The sequence below is a fragment of the Amaranthus tricolor genome, chromosome 13 (genome assembly GCF_026212465.1).
Source record: "Amaranthus tricolor cultivar Red isolate AtriRed21 chromosome 13, ASM2621246v1, whole genome shotgun sequence".
In the NCBI taxonomy this organism is placed as follows: Eukaryota; Viridiplantae; Streptophyta; class Magnoliopsida; order Caryophyllales; family Amaranthaceae; genus Amaranthus; species Amaranthus tricolor.
Window position 1 is genome coordinate 13,374,102 of NC_080059.1, and position 18,119 is coordinate 13,392,220.

At 30.2% G+C, this 18,119-nt stretch overlaps 1 protein-coding gene across 1 annotated transcript; it reads right to left on the minus strand.

The window, feature by feature from the left end:
• Positions 1-549: 549 nt before the first annotated feature.
• LOC130798093 (HVA22-like protein i) lies at positions 550-4,412 on the minus strand. Its single transcript, XM_057660958.1, has 7 exons — positions 3,958-4,412; positions 3,234-3,274; positions 3,047-3,145; positions 2,674-2,730; positions 2,519-2,582; positions 2,205-2,414; positions 550-1,368 (listed from the first exon to the last, which is right to left on the minus strand). Exons 2-7 carry the CDS (start codon positions 3,263-3,265, stop codon positions 853-855), a joined length of 978 nt encoding a protein of 325 aa, XP_057516941.1. The 5' UTR covers positions 3,266-3,274; positions 3,958-4,412; the 3' UTR covers positions 550-852.
• Positions 4,413-18,119: the final 13,707 nt, after the last annotated feature.

The window sequence follows — 18,119 nt, forward strand, 5'->3', positions numbered from 1 at the left end:
TAAGAAAAGGGTGAAATTATGAAGCTATATTGAGGATAAGATTAAAAAAAAGTTTATATACTTTCTCCATTTTAATTTACTTGCAACGTTTGTTTTTTCACGCAATCCAATGTACTAATTCAATTATTAATATCTCTAATTATGTATAATAAAAAAACTATTAAAATTTTGATATCAATAATCTTTGCAATGAGACGGATCAAAAAATATTTTTTTGGCAAAATAAAACTATTATAGCTTTTAAGATCAAGTATAAATAACAAAAGTTATAGCATTTTAATTTCTTTAAATAGATAGTAAGTTGTTAGAAGCTAGGTGATAAATTATCATTTTCAGATATTATCATCACATAATTTATGCATTGTCAAAAAGTTTTTCAACTCCAAAGAATCATCAATATGGACATAATCACAGAAGTAAACCATCAATGGATAAATAAGAAATGGTCAACTACTTTAGTGATTTTTTATGTTGGCAAGCTGCATTTTCATCTATTTCAGTATTTTTGTTTTTCTTTCTTTGATATACATCCGACTTCAAAAGAAAAAAAAAATGGTCAACTTTTATCAACTTGTAACCTTTTAGGTGACTTTAATGTAACAAATTGATCGTAACGCCAGATAAATGGTAACCTTATCGCTATACCTTCCATAATGGGATCAATAACAAATAAAGCAACGAATTGAATTTTCCTTTAGAAAAAAGGCAAGTAACAAATATACACACATCAACCCCCCACAGTTTTTCCATCTTTATAACTTTCAGATCAAACCAATACACAGTGCATATCCAACCTACAGCTACATTACTCACATTTAAAATGAGGAGAAATGAACTGTGGGAAAAGTTGCTTTATTTAGTTACAGTAGACCTGGTCTTCCTCAATCTCCCTCTGGTGACCCGAATAGTTTCTTCCATAACGGTCTCTTCTGGAGATGGTGGACCCTTTGCTGGTGATTTTTCAGCTTTGGAGGGAACTTTTATGATCTGCTTGGCTTCTGCATTGTTTGTTACTGATTGGCTAGAGCTCTCGGGTCCATGAGGCAATGACAGAGACTTTTTTGGATTCATTTGAGCCGGTGAAGGAGGAGCAGGAGTAGAAGATATGTCTTTGCTAGAACTAAGCTCCTCTTCCGTCTCTAGTTCTCGACTGGAAGATGTGCTTGAAGTAGGAGAGAGAGGCTGTTCATCATGCACCTGTGTAGTAGATTGCACTTTCGTAGCTGGTTGGACTAGAGCGGCAGCAGGAGCAACAGCAGTGGCAGCAGAAGCTGCAGTGGCAGCAGCTGCTGCAGTGACAGCAGCAGCAGCAGTAGCTGATGCAGGTGGGTTACTAGGAGGTTGCCGGGTTCTTGTAGCCTGTTGTGGCTGCAAGTCATGCATATTATTTTGGAAACAAGTTCAAAATAGTGCCAGTTAAGCAGACGAAAAAGATCAAGGTAAGCTAGAATGAGACTGCCGACAAGGAATAAAATATACAAGCCCAACTCTAGAACAGCAACAGTGGAAGCACATTTTATAACCAACTTTAAAACTCAGAGAAACAGATATTACTAAGATTATACATCGTAACAATATCAAAGCCTTAATCACAACAATTTGAGATACCAAAGCCTTAAATTATAAAGCACATAAATTTTATTTACATAAATCTCTTCCTTTTAGAAAGCATCATAAACCAGAGAATATTTAAAAAATTATAAGCCCTAAACAATTCTCATCATATACTACCTAGACCACCTAGACGACTAACAAAATGACGCTGCATTAATATAATTTTGTTTAATTGACCGGTAATAATCAATTTCATGTCTCCCAAAGAAGTAAAAAGATAAGAACGAGTTAAAAACTTTTGATACTAATAAACTAATATAACCATATCAAAATGCAATCAAGAATCTATAAAGATTCTCATTATTGAATATAAAGAATATTAACAGCTCACTGTACTATAGATATGGCTTCAATAAATCATTTAAACAGAGGGTTTAAATAATTTGGTCACTATGAACTTTGTTAAGTAGTACTCCAATTTACTTGTAAATGGTTCCTATACTCCTACCCTATTGTCTGTCTTACTCTCTGCATATAAGCAAGCCATTACTCCAATTTATCCAAATACAAATGAATGTATAGCACATGGAAACATGTCCCTATGACATTGTCCCTAAGGATTTACAAGTCTAATTTTAAAGTTAAAATACCTGTGTGGGCCGAGGTCTTGGGGTAGATTGCGCTGCAACATACTGCAAAACCTCAAAAATTCTTGTCTGACCGTAGCTAGCTGCCTTCTGGCAATACATGAAAGCCATATCCCCAGCCCTTGTCCTTAACTCAAGCAAGTTGCGATCAATTTCAGTCTCATGTTTTGAAACATATGGTTTAAAGAAGGAATCATAAACATATGTTGTTCCCTAAAACAGTAAAAGTCCATCATATAAGTACAGAATAATCTATTAATAGGATACTCAAAATTTTTGACATCAAACCAGAAAAGCTATATGCATAATAACTATACCTTTGTCCTAGGATACCACAAGTATATAATGAAGGCCAGTTTAGCCTCACTGTACATTGGAACCCTGTAAAGCAGTAAGTTTTTAAAAAAAATCACAACCCTGATAAGGGATAACATAGCATAGAAAATCAAAAGAACAATTCCAGACCACTAACCATGAAACGAAGGCATCACTAACCCTCTCCATGACGGTCATAACAGCTACTAAAATCCTGATTTATGCCAAAAATATCAAATGGTAAGTCATTTATTCATTCTCAATTGAGCTAAAGATATACGTTTGTTTAATTCCGAATCATCATAGCTTATAGTAAAATAGCTCATTAAATAATAAGCACCCTTTACTCATGTATATCACTGTCAAAGGTCGATCAAAAACAACTTGTAAATTAATACAAGGGTACGGTTATGTGCATTTGATGTTTCCAAATCATAGTGCAGTGAAATTAGCTTAATAGTATTGAGATTATCACTAATAAAATAGAATGACCAACATAATATATAACAGCTCTAGTTAGTCCTATGTACCAGTATTGACACCAGAAGCGGAGCTGCTCAATGTCTGGTTTATTCCTCTCCAGTGTTTTAAAACACTCATAAGCCGGATATACATATCCGAAAATCATCCTAAAAACAGTAAAACCATCAGCAATCCTCAAATTCACTTCGCAATGAAAAGCACAAGATTACAAAAGAGTCTAAGCATGCAACTTACACTAATCCTCTGGTAAGAAAGCTCCCAATCATTTTGTTTTGCTGAAACATTCAACAAAACAAATGCAGGAAAATTAACCAAAAGCACAAATTGCGTATTTTTACATGTAAAAATTAAAACATCTGCAACAACAATTATCTAGACCTTCCAATTTAGGAAAAACTATACAATCATTAAAAAATCAATTGAAACATTTTAATGAAATCGGCATAATTTAGATGATTCGAAATACACCTGAATTAGACCAGAAAGCTGCATTGATAATATATAGATGCGAGTGAGCTAAAAATCAAATATCTGGTGTATTGATTAACATCAGTATGCATTGAACGAATTCTATTTTACACAAAATATCGCAATAAATCGAATTAAAGAAAAACATAATACAACATCATTCGAAGTTAAAATTTAAATAATTGACAACAAAATCATCAAAGCATTTTCTGATCAAGGAAAGCTAATAAACTCTATGAATAAAAATCACTGAACAATGCATATATATGTAAAATCCAGGGAAAAATCAAGATTCAAAACGTGAGTTTCCAAAATATCGAAAAAAAGGTCAAAATATGGAAAAAATGTATGAAAAAAAAAAATCAATGAAGCCGAATTCAAAAAATACAAAAAAGAAAAAAAAATCAGTGAAGCCAAATTCAAATATACAAAAAAGATTAAATCAATACAAAAACTAAATCAAAGAAAAAAGTACAAAATGAGAACGTGCCTTTGGCAGATTATATTCGGCGATGATTAAAATAAGGAAAATGTTGAAAGAAAAGCTGGCGATTGGAAACCTCCGCCGAAAAGCGACGGTGGACCGTTACGAAATCAGCGGAGGGAGTGACTGAGAGGAGGAAGGAAAAGGGAGAGAAAAAGAATGGGATGAGAGAGAGAAAGACAGACAGGGATTTTATCAAAATGTTTTCGTTGTTTAAATTTTGGGATAATAATTAGGGACTCCCCGCTTGCACTGCTGTTCCTGTTACCGTTTTACTAGGAGTTTTGTTTAATCTTTTTATTCGGTGTTTACTGTTTATAGAAGAAAATGTTATTTCAGAGGTCCTAATTGAAAGGCCAGGAGTCGAACGGTCGAAGCAGAGCTTTTCAAAATGCGATCCGAACCCAACAGTCGAAATGAAATTGAAAATTACTTGATCCAAAAATATGCACAAATTCTTATGAAGGACAATCTTTTTATGAGATTTTCTTAAATGGATCAGACCATTTTTTAATATAAAAGAAAAACATTAATCCGATGTCCACAATTAATTAGATGGAAAACTATACCCCCATCATTATAAATGTTTCATTGTAAAGCGTACCAATTTAATTTCCTAATTACTAATCATTATTATCCCAAAAAATCTTTCTATATTCACTGATCTTCATTTACTTTCCCATTTCATATCAAACTCATTGTCTTCTTCTCAGTTTCTCCATTTTCACTATTATTGCTTACTCCTTAGCAACGTCGAGTTTATTTTTCTTAATCAAAAATCTTGCTCAATTTCTTTATTTAACGCAGGTATTTAAAATTTAAGTTATTTTTACTTAATTTCGTGCATTTTCTAAGTTGTTTTTGTTTTTTATTCGCATTTAGGTTTTTTTTCTTGGTTTGATATTAATTTTCAAGCTGTTATTTTTATTGTAATCGAAAGTTACCCTTATTTTACTGCATTTAATATGTAATTTTTTTCGATTTAAGTCATGGATGATGAACAAACTTTAACATTTGCCATGGAGAATTTGAAAAGACCCATCTCAAGCCCGAAGATCAATGTTGATGATCAAGATTCAAGCCCCAAACCTGAACGGAAGAAGGCTAAATTGTGTTATGTCAAGTTGGAAACAGATGAAGGATCGTAAGTAAATTAGATGTTCATAATAATTTTGATTTCGTTCTAATGTTGTTGTTTCTGTGTAAATTGCCATTAGATCTGTTGGTATTTTGTTTATTGTAAATCGATATAAAGTATGATATAAGTTGACAATAGATCTTATCTAAGTTGGCATTTATAATTATATAAATTAGGATTATATTTATTGGATGTTGACATTAAATCTGATATATGTTGCATGTTTGTTAGTTTAAATTTGAATTAGGTCTAATATAAATTGGCTTTGAATATATTATAAGTTGACATTATGACTAATATAAATTAGCATTTAATACGTGTGAAATCGGGTTTATGTTTGTTTTAAGTTGATGGTTATTCTGTTGTAAGTTTGGGATTAGGCTTATTGTAACTTGATATTATATTGTTATAAATTGGCATTTAATATATTCTAAATCTTTTTTTTTCTGTATATGTAAGTTGACAGTATATAAATAGACATTAGATTTAGTATAAATTGGTTTTAAGTTGATATAAATACGCACTAGATCTTGTGTAAATTGGATTTAATTATGCTTTAAGCGGGAATTTTGTTTGTTTTAATTTGACACTATATAACATATAAGTTGGTATTAGTATGATTTAATTTGATAGTAGATGTATTATAAGTTGGCATCAAGACTGATGTAAATTGGCATTAGTCCTAACGTAAGTTGGCTTTATATCTATTGTAAGTTGGTATTGGGTTTGATATAAGTTGGTATTTAATCTGAAGTAAATTGGGATGAAGTCTAATATAAGTGGTTATTAGATCTGATGTAAATTAACATTACGTTTGATATAAGTTGACATTAAGTTTGATATAATATGACATTAAGAATACTATCATTTAATACAATCAAACTGAAATTGTAGAATAACCATATCAGTGGCGGATGATGTAAGTATACTGTAAGTAGGAATTAAGCCTTCTATAAGTACATATTAAGAATGATGTAAGTAAGCATTAAGCATATTGTAAGTTGGCATTAAGTATATTGTAATATTACATTTATGATTATTCTTGTTAATATTTGTTTATGTCATTTAATGCTATTTTTATGATTTTGTATACACAGGGGTGACAAATACATCTATACTAATAGCAAACCACATCTCTTATTGTGTAATGGTAAATAAGAGATCAAGCTTACATCTGCACAAATTGTTCCTCTGAATCAAATAGGCTTCAATGGTTGTTAATGGTTCGAAAAAATACATCTCAAAGAAGAAGTAGTGTGTAGGGGATTGAATAAAAAAAAATTTAATTGTGTGTATTAAGAAGATTTATGATTATTAAAATATGTGAAATCGTTTATTGTTATTATTTGTATATGTTATGATAGAAGATTTTGTGTATTTTAAATCATTTTTACATTTTAAGGATTTTGTGTTTTAATGTCTATTTATATCATCTTTAATGTTTATTTATAGTATACTTAATGCCTAATTGATCAGACTTAATACCAACTTACATCAAACTTAATGTCAACTTAGAACACACTTATTGCCTACTTACATCAGATTTAATGCACACATACATTAGATTTAATTCCAACTTACAGCTCACTTAATGCCTACTTACATTAGACTTAATGCCAACTTACAGTACACTTAATACCTACTTATATCATCTTAATGTAAATTTATATTATATTTACGTTTCATACTTAATACCTACTTATATCATATCTAATACCAACTTACAACATATTTTATTTCCTACTTACATTAAACTTAATGCCAACTTACATCAGATTTAATGCTAACTTACAGCACACTTAATACCTACTTACATCAGGCTTAATGTCAATTTACATCATACTTAATGCCAATTTACATCATGACTTATTGTCAATTTACATCAGGCTTAATGCCAAATTACATCATACTTAATGCCAATTTATATTAGACTTATTGCCTACTTACATCAAAATTAATGCCAACTTACATCATACTTAATGTCAGCTTACAGCACACTTAATGCCTACTTACACCAGACCTAATACCAACTTACAGTACACTTGATACATACACTTAATACATGCCAACTTACATCACTTATTGCCTACTTACATAAAACGTAATGCCAACTTACATCATACTTAATGCCAGCTTATAACACACTTAATACCTACTTATATCAGATTTAATGCCAACTTACAGTACAGTTAATACACATTGTATTCTCATCATCATGTTCAACGTCATTGCGTTCTTCTTCCTCCTCACAACAACAACTGGGGGTTTTATTTTAATTAAGTTCTGTAGAAAATAATTTCAAAAGACAAAATAATAATTGGGGGTTTAATTTCAAAAAAAAATCAAGAACCAAATATTAGCCTTTCTTCTTCCTTCTCAAAAATATCGCAAAATTTAGAGATGATTGTGGTGAATATCGAATTCTTCCGTGAAAGCATTCATGGTGTTTCTACTGATAATATAAAAAGAGATGTTTATTGATAATATGAAACTTTTTTTAAAAGAGTAATGCAATAATTACATGGGTGGTTTTCAAGAGGAGAGATTAAATTCAATGGAATATAAAAAGTGTCTTGATAAAAGAGGTCTATTGGCTGCTGAGTTATAATGTTGTTTAAGTTTATATATATATATATATATATATATATATATATATATATATATATATATATATATATATATATATATATATATATATATATATATATATATATATATATATATATATATATATATATTATTAATGAAATCAGCATTAAGGGCTTGAGCTTGAGGACCGTCTCTCAAGAGACCAGCTGAAAAATATGTTAATATTTTAGGTTTATCAAACTGACATCGTCCGAACTAAAATTACATACATACCAGTTGATATTCGAAAAATTGAAAACTGAATTTGCGACGGACTTTTATAACTGACATATAACAATTAACCGAGATTACACAAACTTAATAGTGACCAAATTGAGTCATATCCGACCCAAATTATGCACGAAATCGAACATGATCCAGCTAAAATCGGCTTAACTCGAATGGTTTTTAGTAGCACTTTTGTAAACCTAAACTGTTTTTTACCGAATTATTGTAATTAAACTCAAATCGATTTTTAATTGAAAACAAGTCAAAACTAGGAAATTTATAATTAATTTTAGTTTATCAAATTATTTAGTATTGCAACATTGTAAAGAACTTTATCAATAAATTAGCATGATTCCCCAACAAATTGACATCAATAATAAATCAATAAATATATTACAAAAACTCTTATCTCTTAGTAACATGTTAAAAGTGCATAATATAAAATTTATTTTATAAGCTCTTCTCCCTTTTATAAGAGAACTAAATTAAAAAATCTGCTTTATAAGGGAGCATTTAACTTCCGTTGTTTCTTAAACAAAGTGGAATACTTTATTTTGCTAGCTCTTCTCCCTTCCTTCATAAGATACATAATTTTTTTCTTTTCATAAGAAGACATTTAATTTTGTCATTGTTTCTCAACAATGTGGGACAATATATTTTACTAGGTCTTCTCCCTTCTTTCTTCCTTGTATGTTATATCTTTTATAAGAAATCATTAGACTTGCAATTTATTTTCCTATGTGGGATAACATTATTTTGTTATTTTCTCTTCTCCCATTTTCTTTTATAAAAACATACTCTAATAGACTGAATTTTGATTATTGAACTTTAAAGTATATTTGATTTATATTCTATTATACTCCCTTCGAACCAATTTAGTTGTCTCATTTCCTTATTTGGCAAAGTCTTTTTAGTTGTCTCATTTCTATTTTTGTCAATCTTTTTTTACCTAAATATCCTTAGTTCACACAAGTAATTACGAATATACCCTATATACCTTACTTATCCAACTACCCTTCACTACTTACCCTTTACTATTTACCCTTTTCAATGGACCCCACACCATCCTTAATAACCGTGTCCAAGCAAATGGGACATCTAAATTGATTCGGAGGGAGTATTATCTTATTGTTAGTTTAATAGAATAAAATATATTTTCATAAGTTTTTTTATAAAATATATAGTTTCATATATGTTCAAATTATCAACTCGATATTTTGTTATATCACAGTAGTCATATAAATTATGAACATTTGTAAGTCATCCTTATTATCATTTGTACTACCGAAGATAAACAATTCTTAAATCCAACATAGTTATAAAGTTAAATTGAAAAGTAAGTGTTAACAAATATGTCGCCAAATAAAACAATTAAAAAAAATTTACCTGACGCATCCGATAAAACAAATGGTAATTATTTTTTTCATAAGTAAATAAGCATACATCAATTAAAAAGCCAACTATCAGCTTAATTCAATATTAACCTGATCGGTAGAACTTTGTAATCGAATCCTACTCGAAAAATAAAGTCCGAACTCGATTTGTGCCCAGAAAAACCAAACTAATTATAGACCAATGATACCCGAGTCTGATTGACACTTGACTCGAATTTCAACTATTAACCTACCGATGAGAACCAGATAACGCAATTAACCTTTCCTGAACCGACCCATAACTAACTGATCCGACTTGAGTATGCCCCATCGCGGCATACAACCGAAAATTAATCGATTTAAAATCCAACTGAGCTGAATGACATCTGTCTAAAATCTATTTGATGACCCAAATAAACACCTGTAGGTGGAAAGGATGGTACTATATTAAGTAAGAAAATGAATCATATCAAAGCTCAAATCAAAATATTTTTAATCTCGTTTCCTATTTGTCCCCACCTATTCCATTACGTTTTCATTTGTTTTATGAAATTTTCATTTTACCACTTCCGCTTCAAAAACTTTCTAAACTCAAAATTAACTATTTAAATCTCACAAATAAATACTTATTTAACGTAAATGAAACATATGTGTTTTGATTATTTTTGATTAACAAAAACGCATATAAGTCACGAATTTAAAATATCAATTAATTTATCTCTTTCAAATTACCTAAGTAAATAAAAACATATATGTGTGTATGTATTATGTGTGTATATATGTATTAACTACGTTTTAATTAAGTTTAACGCAACGCAAACACAAATTCGGAATGTCGATCAATTTAATTTTGAAATATATAAAAAAAAAAAAGAAAAATGTCTAAGTCGCATAGTTTGTGCTACTTTGCCTTTTTTTTTCCAATAAATTCAAAATTAAATCGATCAAAATTTTTAGATTTGTGCATAGATGTTAGCTTAATTGAACTTAATTTTTTTTTGAATTTTTATAAAGGAATCAAAATAATTAATCAATGTTAACTTTGTCAACAATGTGCTTATATTGATTTAAGTGTAATTTATCTTTCTTTTATAATTGAATCAAAACAAAATCGGTCAACATTTCTGATTTGTGTTTATGTTGCCCTGAACTTAATTAACACGCAATTAATATATATTTTTTAACAATTACAGTACTTAAGACAAATAAATTGATCGTCATTTAGAAGAGATAAGGGCCTTGGTTCTTGGAGGCGTATTTAGGAAACCAAATAACGAGTAGCGCAAGAAGGAGATTGTGGATTTGTCAATTATACATGCACTATGATAAATAGGGTATTAAAAGAGCTGCTACTACTAGCAAGGTAGATCTAAATCGCAGGACGGAGAATGTTGGCTCCCAACTAGAGCTGAACAAAGTTTGGTTTAAATTGCAAATCAATTTGTAGTTTTACTATTTGATCTGGTCTACTGTTTAAATGGTTCGGTTTATTTTTTTTTTCAAAAAAATTACGATTTTCGTTTGGTATGGGTTTTTTTACTTTTCAGATCAGACCAGACCGTAACCCGTACTAAGATATAGTCAATTTTTATAGTGATATATGCTTAAATGACGTTGATGCAATCAACTAATTACAAATTATTATATTTGATGATAACAATGCCTAATATTTGCATAAAACATATATTGATTTGGGAAAAAAATCTAAAAATAAAAAATCGTGGACCATACCAACAGTCTGATTACCCATATGTGCACAATTAGAGATGGCAACAAATTCTAGAATTGGTTCGGATCCGTGGACGCAGATCCATTTTGGTAGATCTAGGTCCTATATATTTGGACTTGTCGAATACAAGTCAGATCCGAATCCATTTAAATTGACAGATTCCAATCCGAATTTCAAAAAAATATTCGCATCTGAATTCGTGGATCTAGACTTGTTTTAATTTTAACAATATAACAATATATTATATTTGAATGAATTGAAAAATACCTATATCACGGATAGCTAAAGATGATCCCTCATCTTGATAAGTAAATTTCTGAACCTTTCTAACACTTAAGTGTACGAAATTGCGGCCTCTTTTTTTATAGGCAAAACACTATACCAAGAAGTTGTGATTTGTTAGGGTCATACCATCAATGTTACATAGTGGCCACTTCTTGATGTGGTCTTGTATGTAGTATCAATCAAGACAAAATAAGGCCATTAACGAAGAAATTGAATGCATTTAGGGTTTGCCAATAAGGAGTCAACTGTCCATTATTATCTATATTCGTCCAAACCACGCACATAGTTGTGCTTTGTTGCTAAATGTAGATGGTGTTGTATATGAGACCTACTATCCATCCCTTCGCGCTTAATAGCTTATCAGAAGTTTTACATTTGATTTATACTAGTATAAACCCCGGGTAATTGTGTTTGATCACACATAGTTGTGCTTTGTTACTAAATGTAGATGGTGTTGTGTATGAGACCTACTATCCATCCCTTCGCGCTTAATAGCTTATCGAAGGTTTTATATTTGATTTATACTAGTATAAACTCTGGGTAATTGTGTTTGATAGATTTCATGATAAAAGTCAATCACACTATGCTCTCCGAAATGTTTTAAAATTAAGTTGACAACCTACTTACTTTAATATGACCATTTCTGTACACTGTATTGATAGTTTTGTCTTGCTTTATCACCAAAAGACTTGCACTCACCTTCCATGACTTTTTCTTCAAATTTACGAAAATATTCAATAATCATAAATCGAAAACTACATGTGCTACATTTGGATTCCGGTTGAGCCACATTATCTAAGTCATGGAAGTGACCTCTAAACTTATCGCACCGATGATAGCATAAATATTGACTAATTTTAGAATAACTCTATTTTTACTTATAAGACACACAAGTGAAATGAAAATCGATATGAATAGTTATCTCATTTGCCCAAACATGCAATTTTTCAACTGATTCAAATTGTCTATTCATAATAAATCTCGTTAAATAATCTATTTTGTCACCACCATAATATCTAAGTTTTCTTGGATATATTTCAAAAAAATAATTTTAAAAAAAATATATGAAAATCAAACAAAACGTGCAAATTATAATTTTTTTTAACAAAGAATTTACAAAACTAAACTACAAATTTGAAGTTAATGCTTACTCAGACATTTTTTTGTTAAATTTAATGTCCATATTATTGAAATGTTGAATGTCAATTGATAGTGTCAATTTTAGAGAGAACTAAGAAGGCAGCGAAAATAAAATGAATTAAGATACAATTTACGAAATTCAAATTTAAGAAATTCAATTTATAAAATAAAAGATAACACAATGAAAAATAAATCAAAAATTAAATGCTTATTTAAAATCAATAAAGGGATTAATATGTGGCATAAATAAAAAATAAAAATCATTTTGCAACAACAATTTAAAAAGAATTGCATTACTTTATGGGTTTTGAAGTGGTGCTGGTATTTTAACCACTCCTTTGTTTTTGGTTTGTGTCTCACGTGAGAAGTGCATAGCTTTGCACAACCATAATGATTTTGATCACCCACATCCAAACATTTTGCTACGTATTTTTACATACAAAATTAATGTGAGAGACGGTTTTTTTGAGAAATCATTTTTAATTGGGCCAATTCATTATATATTTTATAAAATATTATAAGTAGGCATTAAGAATGTTGTAAGTAGACATTTAAGATATTGAAAGTAGGCATTAAGGATACGAAAAGTAAGTATTAAGGATAATGTAAATAGGGATTAAAAATACGATAAGTAGACATTACTCTTTAATGGGCTGTACTTAAAATAGGTGTGAACTTTACAACTTACCCCAACTCTTCTATTTAATATTCCTTTCTTCTTTCCTTTCTTCTTCTTTCTCTCTTTAGGGATCATCAGTCATCAATACTTATAAATCTATTTCTTCCATACTCTCATAAATATCTATTACTACCTAAGTTTCACTGAAAATGTCCTTTTTAGGAATCATAAGTCATTAATACGTTTTTCCGCTATCCAATACACTTATTTTATGTTTAATATCTCTCATTATACATAACGAAATATTATAAAAAGTGGATATTAATAATCTTTGCATTAAGATGAATCAAACGAGATTTCGTTTGACTATGTTTTAATTTATATATTAAAAATAAAATACAAATTAAGAGTAAACAAGTAAATAGTATTAAAAAGTAAATTATGAGACATTTTCGATGAAATAAAGGGAGTATTATTTTTTTTAAGTCCCTTTGAAGTTGCAACAAGTTTATTTGGCAATTGGGACTATGTTAAGGTTGGATTGAGTCATTTAAATTGTGTCATGATATAAGAAAAGAAAAAAACTTTGTGGCTATATATTAGAGAAAGTACGGAGCATATTTTCATAAAAAATTATAGTAAAATAAAAAGATGAAATAATCGCCGGTTTAAAAAAATAGAGGTAGCATGCGTGCTTTGCTATTTTTCACATACAATATGTTTTTATTTTTTAAAAAAGAATTGAAGTTATTGTCAATTTTAGATGTTATTGGGGCCAAAAATTAAGTGGCCATATATAATAACTATGATGGATAATGATATGTTGAAAAAAATTATTTAATTTAAGTGAAATGACTAAAATCTAATCATCATAAATATTGATAAATGAATTGAAAAATGACGAATGATAACTTTGTCAAATGGATTAAATTAAGAGTTAGAATTGATTAGTGACATTTTATTTTCCTAAAACTAAATTAAATTGAGTATTTTTAAGATCTTGTTACATCAATGTTTTATACCCTAAAAAATCTAAGGAGATTAATGATACTTAAAGAATATTTGTGATTCGACATTTGGGGGACAGAGTCGATAGGTGAGGTAGAGGTGACCATAGGTGGAGAAGTTATTGCATGTACGACTAAGTTCAGGTATTTATAGGATCGATGATTTAGAGTAATGGGGAGATTGGTAGAGATGTTACTCATCAAATACAAGTGAGTTGACTCAAGTGGCGAGCAGTCACCGAGGTGCTATGTGATAGAAAGTTTCCTAGTAGATTAAAAAGTTAATTTTACCGAATTGCTATTTTGGTCTGCTTTGTATGGGCAGAATGTTGGCTCGTAAAGAAGAAGTTTGAACATAAAATGGAAGTTATAGAAATGCGTATACTGAGGTGGATGTGCGGTCACACAATGATGAATAAAATTAGGAGCCAAAAGTTTAGAGAGAAGTTCGGAGTTACCCCTCTTTCTGCAAAGATGCGTGAAAATAGGCTGAGATGGTTTGGGCATGTGAAAAGAAAGACTTATGATGCCCCCGTGAGAAGGATCGAAAGCATCATAGTGGAGGGTACCAGAAGTCGGAAAATATCTAGGAGAACATGGGAGGAGCTAATAAAAAAGGAGTTGCATAAGTTATAAGTCTTTGAGGAACTGACTAGAGATACGGTAGTTGGAGGCACCTTATTCATGCCTTAGATTACTGATACTTTCTCCTTACCTGTTGTTATTCTTGTTCCTTGCCTTTCATATATCACTCTTTGACATGTTTTTACCTAGTTCTTACTCTTCTTTTATTTATATGTTTATTATTTTGTATTTATATTTATTTGTTAATAATTGTTAAAGGTCAAACTTATAATGTAAGATGTAGGCTTACGAGTGGTTGCAGAAAGAGCTTTTTCTGAGGATCTATTTAGAGTTGGGAGACTCTTTATGGGTATGGGTTGCCGTCTTCCTTTCCTTTCCAGATCCTGCTTATAGTCCCTATGAGTGGGATACACTGGGCATGATGATGATGATGACGATGATGATGATATATACATTTTCCAAGACAAACCACTAGTGGAAAAAAGTTCATATGTTGCGCGAAAAATGCTGCGGTTTATTAATGACGTAGCATAAAATGGAAAGAAAAAACGAGTTAAAAAAATAATAGAGTATATGCTGCGGTTCCACATAAAACCGCAACATATAGTTTAACTTGAATTTTTTTTAAAAATAAAAAATGATTATGTGCTGCAGTTCTCAAAAAACTGCAGCATTTAAGGCAACATATGCTGCGGTTTTTTGAGAACCGCATCACATAACCATTTTTATTTTTTTTAAAAAAGACGCGCCCTACATACTGTTTTATTAATTCTTATTGTATAAGCTAACCTTTCTTCTTCATTTCCTCATAACCCATGACATTTCTGCATCAGGCGCCTGTTTTTCAACTCACAAAATTCTTCCATCTTCCTGTTGTTCTTCTTTAAAACTTCATAGACCACGAAATTTGCTCTCTTCATTTGTTGTCTTCTTCATTGCTCTCTTATTCTTGCTCTCTCTTCAAGGCCACGAATTTGCTTTCATACTCTGTTCTTCATAAACCCACGAATTTTCTTCATTAAACTTTGAAACCCACGAATTTCTTCATAAGCCCACGAATTTGCTCTCTCTTCAAGGTACATTTTTCGATTAATGGTGTTTTTTATGTTTATTTTTACTTTTGTTTGGAAAAAATGGTTATGTGTAGTAATTTTGTTTTTCTTATTTCATTGTAGGTTACTTTGTAATTGTTCTTCATCTAGATACACAAGGTAATTTCTATTGATACTAATTTTTATTGTTTTTCATAATTTTAGGATTTAGGGAGTTTTACATTATTATTTATATTTTGTATATGATTTTATTTTACAATGTAGTGCTTATAGTGAACAATTTAAAAACATGAACTGCTTACATATTTTACAATGCAGTGCTTATATTGAACAATGTAGTGCTTATATTATTATTTTATTTAAAAATATGTTAGGTTATTAGAATATAGATAATTTGAACAAAGAATATGAAGTATATATTTAGGGTTAAATATGTTTAATATAAATAGGTATATATTTTTGGAAAATTTGCTCAAAATAATCCTAGCTATCACCCATTGGCAAAAATTAATCCCAACTATCAATTATTTTTTAATAATCCCGATTATTATCATAATTTGTTTCCATTGTTGCCATCACTTGACTCACTGCTATTGGCAAAAAGATCGTTTTTGGATGTATAGAAGGACTGAATAGTCAGAATTTATTGATGGGGTATTAGAATTTTGTAGTATTGCTGTTGAACATCAAGTTAGGACGAGGGGAGTTGGTTTTTATTGCCCATGTGTCAAGTGTGGCAATGTATCAAAGGTAGATAGTGTTGATATTCTTAGGGAGCACATACTTCGACGTGGGTTTAGGCCTCAATATCATGTTTAGGTTTGGCATGGTGAGAAGGGAGTTTACAAAGAAAAAAGTGTTGTTGAGGATGTAAATATTGCGGATGTTAATGAAGATATAGTAGATCGTGTTGATGGGTATGAGACAGATGAATCGAATGTCGATGAGGATGTAGATCGTGTTGATGAGATGATGGAGGGAGTCGAGGATGAGTTAGGAAAACGTCCTCGTATTTTGACTCATTGACAAAGGCTTCTCAAAAGCCTTTGTACCCTGGATGTACAAAGTTCACCAAACTAACAGCTCATGTGTCCTTTTGGCTTAGAGTACCAGAAGATTTATGCGTATCCGAATGATTGTGTATTGTATCGGAATGAAAATGAGAACTTAGAAGAGTGTCCTAGAAGTGGGTTATTGCGTTACAAGCGTAAAGGGGCTCGGGATGCTAAAGGGCCCCCGGCTAAGGTATTGTGGTATCTTCCAATAATACCTAGATTCAAGCGCTTGTTTTCTATAAAGAAAGATGTGTTAAATTTGAGGTGGCATGTAGATAGGGTGAAGAAAGGTCAATTGCTCACATATCCATCTGATAATAATATTTTTATATTTGTAACAAGGACACTGGAAGAAGATCAATACCAAAAATATATGTAACCAATAACTTAGCATATCATTAAAATAACATATACTCTTTTATACCAATAATTTTAGGGCATTTCCATAAAAATTTCTTCCATTATTTTTAATCTATTTAACTTGTATATCTCCATAGTTCAAAGCTAACTTAGCTCTTTTAAAGTAAAAGTAAAGTAAATGTGGTTTTTGTAAAAAAAAAATAAAAAAAAATTGGAATAAGATGATAATAAAGTTAAGAATGAGAAAAATAATAAGATTATCTAATACACAAAAATTAAATTAGAAATGTTTAAAGAGTGTGATGCCGTACATAATAAGATGATTGGTGATAGTAAAGGGTACTCCATCTAATCTAATTACATTATCTAGCAAGCTAGGAGTAAAGGAGTATAGCCTTCCGTTAAAAAATTGCTGACACTTCACATGAACATATTCGTCACCTCCTTTCTAGGTTTCCTTCAACTCAACTACTTCACTTTATCAATATCATGTCTATGGATAATCTTATTAATATCATTCCCCTTCGGATTATCTACATTGTTATGTCATTAAGGTCGGTTCATATCCTTTAAAACCAAAATGAAATCAACTATTAATGTTTCATTTGCTTTATGCACTCTATCCAATACGCTTATTTGATTCTTTAATATCTCTGATTATGCATAATTAAAAGTCATGGAAAGTTAATATGAATAATCCTTGCATTGAGATGAATCAAACAAGATCTCCCTTTACTATGTTTTAACTTATAGATTAATAATAAAATATAAATGAAGAGTAAAAGATGAATAGTATTTAAAAAACAAATGGGACGTTAGTGCTGAATTGGAGAGAGTATAAATTACATATATGCATCTGACATAGTGAGAGTATGACATTTTAATTCGTCATAAAAATGGGTTAAAAATAATTTAGCTGAATTCTATATGGAGAATAACTCAATGAGTTATATGCATAACTCAACTGTA

Bases quoted from the DNA above. Each gene is read 5' to 3' on its own strand.
- LOC130798093 (XM_057660958.1), bottom strand. From the start codon at position 3,265: ATGATTGGGAGCTTTCTTACCAGAGGATTAGT. The intron at 3,146-3,233 runs GTAAGTTGCATG...TACTGTTTTTAG, and splicing joins TTTCTTACCAGAGGATTAGT to GATGATTTTCGGATATGTAT. The intron at 2,731-3,046 runs GTACATAGGACT...GGCATAAATCAG, and splicing joins CGCTTCTGGTGTCAATACTG to GATTTTAGTAGCTGTTATGA.